This window comes from Tetrao urogallus (assembly GCF_951394365.1).
Source record: "Tetrao urogallus genome assembly, contig: scaffold_185, whole genome shotgun sequence".
Taxonomy (NCBI): Eukaryota; Metazoa; Chordata; class Aves; order Galliformes; family Phasianidae; genus Tetrao; species Tetrao urogallus.
In genome coordinates, this window is record NW_027639036.1 from 17,060 (window position 1) to 24,697 (window position 7,638).

General features: G+C 38.3%; 1 protein-coding gene across 1 annotated transcript; it reads left to right on the top strand.

The window, feature by feature from the left end:
• Positions 1-3,092: 3,092 nt before the first annotated feature.
• LOC306957554 (glucosamine-6-phosphate deaminase 2) lies at positions 3,093-5,104 on the top strand (the record flags this gene model as incomplete). Its single annotated transcript, XM_079551043.1, has 5 exons — positions 3,093-3,220; positions 3,568-3,665; positions 4,115-4,297; positions 4,650-4,834; positions 4,930-5,104. Coding segments are annotated over 5 exons (769 nt in total), but the record flags the coding sequence as incomplete, so codon positions are not given.
• Positions 5,105-7,638: the final 2,534 nt, after the last annotated feature.

Sequence of the window (7,638 nt, forward strand, 5' to 3'; positions counted from 1 at the left end):
ATATAAACACCTATACTCAGGCTATTTACATTTTCCTGAAAACATTTAAGGTCAGTAAGAATTCAGCCACACAGGACAGATGCCTTATTCTCACCCTAACACTCAGCAGATTGCATTTTCAGGAGTTAGATGTGATAATCCTTTTAGGTTCCCTCTAACTCAGGATATTCTATGATTCTAGAAGAGCAGGCTTGCAGACCATCCATTCTTTTATCAGGCTGCACAGTAGGGCACACATGAGACAGCATGCTGAGCAAACACCCATATTCAAATCCCTTGTCCTTCACTCTTGCTCCTTAACAACTGTCACTATACCTCTTGCAAAAAGACCTTAAAAAAAAATAAAATAAAATGTGATAGCACTTGAAGCAGGGACACAACTTTCATCTTAAGTCTGCAAAGGACAATTATACATGACATCTTTTATTTCTACCTTTAGAAAGAGCTTCAGTCCATGAAAGACCCTGGGAAAGTCAGGTGGACTACAGACCGCATGCATTCCAACCTAGCCATATCCCTGGAAGAGCCAGAAAGGCTCAGTCATTCAAACCACAAAAGAAGTGGATTAGGAGAGAAAAGAGAGATGAGAAAGGACAGAGATGGAGACCATCTAAAGTATGCACTCTGAAGGGAATAAACTTGAAGTACACCTGAGATCACTGACTGGAATTTCATTCAGCAACATCCTTGAGTACTTCAGAAATATCCTACATGTAGGGGAACTGTTAGGTCATGGCTTGAACTGGTGACAGAGCACCTGGTGAAGGGATGTGGTTGTCCTAGGAGAACAGGAAATTGTTTGCACCTGTGCTCTTCACATGACTAGAAGGGGTGGACTCAGGGTGGAGCCACCTTGGGCTCATATAAGGGCCAGATACAACCAGCAGAGTATCTCCTGGATCTGGGCTCCTTTCTGTAAAGGAGTGCTGTCCATAGTTAGGTGATATCCTTCATCAGCTAGGTGAGTTCAGCTCTTCTTTCTGTATGCGACTGTGGGCCTGTCTGCAAATACTTTATCTGGCGTCACTAAAGATCTGTCAGAAGGAATTCTGCTTCCTTGTGAGCAGAATGCCTGTGGTATAGTGGCACAGTCAGCTATAGAATCATGCACTTATGCCTATGTGGCAGCTGATACTTCTAACAGTAAGTTAGACCTGATGACTTTCAAGGTGAGGCTGGACAAGGCTCTGGGAAACCTGATCTAGTTGTGGTGTTTCTGTTCATTGCAGGGGAGTTGGGCTAGATGGCCATCAGAGGTCCCTTCCAGCTGTAGGGGTTCTATGATTCTAAATGGTTAAGAGCAAGTGCCGCTCTTCATAATCTAGTGAACTTTTGAGAAAAGTGTTATAGGAAGAAAAGGTGTGAAAGAAAGCAGGTCAGTAACAAGTAATGATATTTTAAAGTTAAACTTCAAAAATCTGTATTTTATTTTATTTTAAATTACAGATTTCATCTATCCTTTTGTCTCTATGTGTATCTGCAAGATCCAAAGACTACACTAAGGCTTATTTCTGTTGTAAGGTGGCAAATACATCTTCTAAGCTTTGAGCAAATTGTTACTCATTCTTTCTATGTACTTTCATGCAAGTAGTTCTAGTGAAATGACTAGCAGACATGCTGCTCTCATACACGTGGGTTGTGATTTCAAGTTTCTCCCCACTTCCATCAACTCCCCTCACTTTAATCACGGGGGTTTATGGGCGCTCTAAGGAAAGGCCTCACCCCAAGGCCCCACCGCAACCTAGGAGGAAACGCTGAGTCTCCTACAGGAGTCCGTGCGCCCTCCAAGCGCCGAGCAGAGCCCCGCACCTACGGGAAGCCCCTCCACGTTCCCCTACTGCGCCCTCCAGAGGCCGCTGCCCTCCGCGCATGCGCGGAGCCGCCCGCAGCACGGCGACGTCCGCTCCTCGCCAGGTGCTTCCGGATCGCGTCCGTGCGGGGCGGCGGCTCGGCGGCTGCTGCGGGCGCTCGGTGGTGCTGAGGGGTCTGCCGGGGGTGAGCGGTTCGGCGGTGGGGTGGGCCCGGGGCGTGGCGGTACCCGCAGGCCCCACGGGGAGGGGGAGGCCGCGGGGCCCGCGCCGGGTCTGCGGAGTGGGGCGGTTCGCCTTTGGCTTTTTCCTGTCTCCAAGTGCGGCCACCGCAGCCTGGAGAAAGCACCGTCGCCCGTCCTCGGGTCGCTCGTCAGTTCCTTAGCATCGCGGTGCTTTCTGGGTACGCACGGGGATGTAGCGCGGTCTGGCTAAAGTGCCTCCGCCTCGCCGGCAGCTCGTTATCTTTCTCTGCCAAACAGAGCCGTGGCGAACTGTTTTGTTTGAATGCGGGCGGCTGCCACGTGCTGTGTCCGCCAAGCCTACATGCTTTAGGTATTCTGTTAGTATAGCTGTACTTAAAGCCTCTAAAGAATTAATTACTCCAGTTTGTTTCATGTTGGGTTGTAAAGAAAAATATTACCTCACTTATGTATTTCCATGACATGTTGAGATTTTTTAAGTCCGCAACACGTGTATTTTTTGTTTCTGAAGTTAATAGCCTTCCTGAAGTATTCTTAGAATAGAAGCAAAAGGAACTTTGTTTATTTCCAGTTTTCTCTCTGAATATGGGAGCGTGGGGTTATTCTGGGTCTTAGTTTTGAAATCTTTGACACTCAGCTGGCTGCAGAAAACAAGATCTAATCTTAGTGTTTATTCTGCTTGAAGGACAAAGCAAACATACTTCTCATTTCTAACAATTACTAATTGGGAAGAATGATGTTCAAGATAGCTCACTTCCATTTTGTCTGAGCTTTATGGGTTTCATATTAAATTAATAATTAAAATGAGAGTTTTAGTAAGTATTTTAACAGGAATGTATCATGTGGATTCTGTGACTTGTTTCTTGATTGTCTGACAGTCCAGTTTGAAATAGAACTGCAAAATTGCAGCATGTTTATGCAATGAAAATAACTCCTATACTGATTAAGTATATTACTAAATAATAAAAGGTGAACCTTACTGCTTTGAGTTTTACAGCTATTTATGTGATACTTACATTAAAAAAAAAAAGTAATTGTTTTCTCCAGGTTTATTTTATTGTACAAGCTCTTTGCTGCCATAATGAGGCTTGTCATTCTTGAAGACTATGATCAGGCAAGTGAATGGGCAGCCAAATACATCTGCAATCGTATTATCCAGTTCAAGCCCACTCAAGGGAGGTACTTCACACTTGGCCTACCGACAGGCAAGTTTTATTCAAAGCCTAATAAGTGACTAAACCTAAACTGTATTTACATCATTGCTAACAAATGCCATATTTAAAATACTGCATTTGCTGAATATACTTCTGGTAGTGCTTGAATGTATTTCTCTTGTAGCGTGAAGATGTTAATCTGCTTTGAAAAGATTTGAGAAACTGGAAAGTAGATGGGGAAATAACAAATTTCTTTTAATTGAAAAGCATTTTAGTAACATCTGCTTATAAAGAGACTTAAATATACTGACTGAAAATATACTGTATATTTATATACTACTGAATATACTGAAAATGTGTGTGGATATATAGTATAGTAGAAAAACTTTGTTTAACAGGAAGTACACCTTTGGGATGCTACAAAAAGCTGATAGAATATCACAAGAATGGAGATCTCTCTTTCAAATACGTGAAGACTTTCAACATGGATGAGTACGTAGGTAAGCTTTAGTGCTTGTTTTTTTTTTTGATAATACAGCGTATACTTTTTTCCCCCTTATTAATTGTTAAAATGTTTTAACAAAGCACAAGATTACTATGAAATTCTTGAGATTCTGTTAGATTAATGTACCTGGAAGTGTCTTAAGCATATGTTTCTTTCTAGCCATTAGAATGCGAGTAATTAATTAGAGTGAATCCTTGGCTAAATTAAGTGCTTGAAAACTGTTATGTAGCATTTTGACTACATTTGTTAAAGACTTTTCATATATTTGTAGTGATATTTTGTATCACTAAGAGTATATAGTGAATGTAAACATGTATGGCAACAGAAGTCTTCTCAGTATGAGTACTGCTTTGTCTGACTTCATACTACTCAAGAAAGATTTGTCTTAGATTTAAAGCTGAATAAGTCTTTTAATATGTGAATTTGCATCTTAAATGATTTCAGGACTTCCCAGAAATCATCCAGAGAGTTATCATTCATATATGTGGAATAACTTCTTTAAACATATTGACATAGATCCAAATAATGCTCATATTCTTGATGGGAACGCTCCAGACTTACAGGTGGAATGTGATGCATTTGAAAAGAAAATTGAAGAAGCAGGAGGGATTGATCTGTTTGTTGGAGGTATGAGAAGATGCTTTATGGTTAGTTATGATTGAAATAAATATAATGACTCTTCAGTTGTGATTTTCAGAACATAGTTAAAATCACTTTTTTCTGTTATAGTCTAAGAAAGTTCTGTGGCTAACAAAGAATTGGTGCAAATACCAGAACAGAATGCTTGGTGTCCAAATTTCTAATGATAATGTAGTTTAAGTTTTGAATGCTTTTTTTTTGTTTTGTTTTGTTTGTGTGTTGAAATGGGGAACCAAGACAAAAGAATGAATCAAATTTTTCTTTTTATTCTTTTGCAATGTTTGAGGATATTTGTTGACTCGCAGGTCTGGAATGATTTGCTTTCTTTAACTTTGAAAAGGCATTGGTCCAGATGGCCACATTGCATTCAATGAACCCGGATCGAGTTTGTCTTCAAGAACAAGATTAAAGACTTTAGCAATGGACACCATTTTGGCAAATGCTAAATACTTTGATGGAGACTTATCTAAAGTACCAACTATGGCGCTAACGGTTGGTGTGGGTACAGTGATGGATGCTAGAGAAGTAAGAACTTATTTAGTTCTAGTTGCATGTATTTGTTTTCAAGACAAGTTTGTGGTGTTATGGGGACTGAAGGTAAAAAGGCTTCTGTTTTGCAGGTGATGATTCTTATAACAGGTGCACATAAAGCTTTTGCATTATACAAAGCTATTGAAGAAGGTGTTAATCATATGTGGACAGTTTCTGCTTTCCAGCAGCACCCTCGTACTATCTTCGTGTGTGATGAAGATGCTACTTTAGAACTAAGAGTTAAAACTGTGAAGTACTTCAAAGGTGAGCACTGAATCAGAAGTTACCTCTATTTAAAAATAACAATTATATGAAGTCTCCTGGCACATCATATAGCTAACATATATTCAGGATACTAAATGTTAACTTCTACATTGTGAGTGGGAAAGTGCTGGAAGATGTAACTTGTGTTCCTTGCATACAAAAATACAGTGTCATTTGATAAATACTTCATTCAAAAGAGATTTTTTCCAAGTATTTCCTGTACTTCCCATTTGAAATGATAGTATATAAACTTGCAATTATAACAAATTTTATTTCAATCCTGGTATATTTCATGCTGATTTTATCTTATAATATACTGTCAGTAAGCTTCAACTATGTGAGGCAGACTTGGATGTGAATGGAGGACATTCTTCATAAAGTGCAATGGCAATCTGTTTAGACTTTAATGCATTGCACAAACTATGCTTTTTAGATTTGTAGTAGGTGTATTGAGGCAAGCTTCGAGTTTGGATTTCTTATAGTAACTTAGTGTTTCTGGATGTTAATTATATTTAACTAAGACTGTAGAAGCTCAGCAAAATAGTTTTCTCCCAGCTGTATTAGTACAGAACATGTGGTTGTATTTATTAGCCACCTTTCTTACTGTGTGAATTTTTGTAGTAGTTGAGGCATGTAGCAGCAAGGCTGTCATTAGTGATATAATGCTCTAAAAATAGTCTGTAGATAATAGTAAAGTCTGGTGTTAATGTGACTTTATACTGATTTCATTTATAATTCTCACTTTAGATTTTTTCAGTATGTTCTTTGGTACATATCAGGGAGAGGGGGCACTCTTCACACATATCACACTGCTAGATAGTACTTAACGTTGTCAAAGATAAACCTCTTAAACTGCTTGGATGGGTGCTAAACACTATCCTGTATCCAAATAAACAAAAGCTCTACTTAGGGAGTATACAAACTACTCTAATAAAATTATTAGGTATGAATGACACTGATAGTGAACATATCTCCACAGAAAACTAAGGGCTACAGTGTATGAATACGTACTATTTCACCTATTTAATTACCCTATAGTGCATACAAAGCAATAGAATTCTCAGATTGTTTTGCCTGGTGTAATTTTCCCTATTCATGAGTTAGTGAAGTTTACTTGGTTGTTTTTCTTTTTTTTAGATGGAGAAATCAGTATTAGTAAAACCTGGGATTATTTCTGAATCTTGATATCCAGGTTGGATGACTTAGTTCTTAGGAAGCTGGATGGCTCTTGATGACTGCTAATTCTGGTAGCTAGTTACTACAGCTTTTTACCATTTAAGGAAAATCTCAAGGTATCACATGAAACTTCAAGCAGTTTTTGATAACAAATTGCCACTCTATCAGAAAGTTAGAATAACTTTTACCCCTCCCCCCCTTGTTTTTTTTTTTCTAACTTTCTGAAACATAAGAGAAATGATCCTCTAAGTGTTCTTTTTGCAAAATGGGAGGAAGGTCACCTTTTCCTTTCATTCCTTTATCACAGAAGAAGGCAGAAAAATATTTTCGAATTTACTAGTCTCCAGGAAAGTTAGTCTGGGAGTTCTTTTTTACTTCTGCATGCTCTTGTTTAAAACATTTATTTAACCTGATTTGAGTTGAATAGGCGGGAAGATTTTTATGTGAAATAATTGCTTTTGCAGTTATTTCTATCTAGTAAGAGACTTTGCATGTCATCATTTAAATAAGCTTTGTTTCTAACTGTACTTCAAAAACCACTAAAAGGATTTAAATATAACTTTTTCCATATGGCAGTGAGAATACTCTAAGCATTTTAACGCCTCCAGGAAGTAAGTGGGTAATTCTCCTTTTCATTTCCTGTTTTTCTAAAACAGAACAGAAAAACAGGAAATGGAATGCTTAAACTTCAGTACATGGTGTAGCTGTTTTTCTTTGAATAAAAATGCCTTTTGTATCAAATCCACATTTGGTGTTTTCCTGCTTACTGCCAAACTCATGAGAAACATTACTGACTCGATCTTTCCAATATACATGATCAATAGTTATCCTTTAAGATCTAAGAAACTTTTCTTTTGTGCTTTAGTCATGTTGATTTCATAAGTTTTTCTTCTTGTGGTTGGATTTTTTTAAAATTATTTACAAAGGTCTGCTGTTCAGTCATTACCTCCAGAAACAAAAACAAGCTGGGTTCTTCAGTCTGTTCTTGATGCTTTGGCTTTCTGGTATGGCTGTAAGGTCCACCTAGTGGAGAAAAGAATAGCAAACTTGTAAAATACATCAGAAATGAAAATAAAAATAGACTTAATGATTCAGACTTTGAGGTTAGTTTGCCTGCAGGGATGCGATGTTTGGTGCCAGATACATAATGCAGCAAGGGTATTTATATTCTTTGCTGCAGAATACTATTGAAATGTGCACTTACTGTCAGATATCTTTTATGGCTTTTGAGAATATCTGCTTTTAACGTTGCCTATTTCTGAAATTTGTAGTAGTTGAAGCAAATCTTCTGTAGGGTTCTAAACTAGGCTCTTTACAGATTGAGAACATTGACCAGATACTGTTACCAGTTTGTAAGG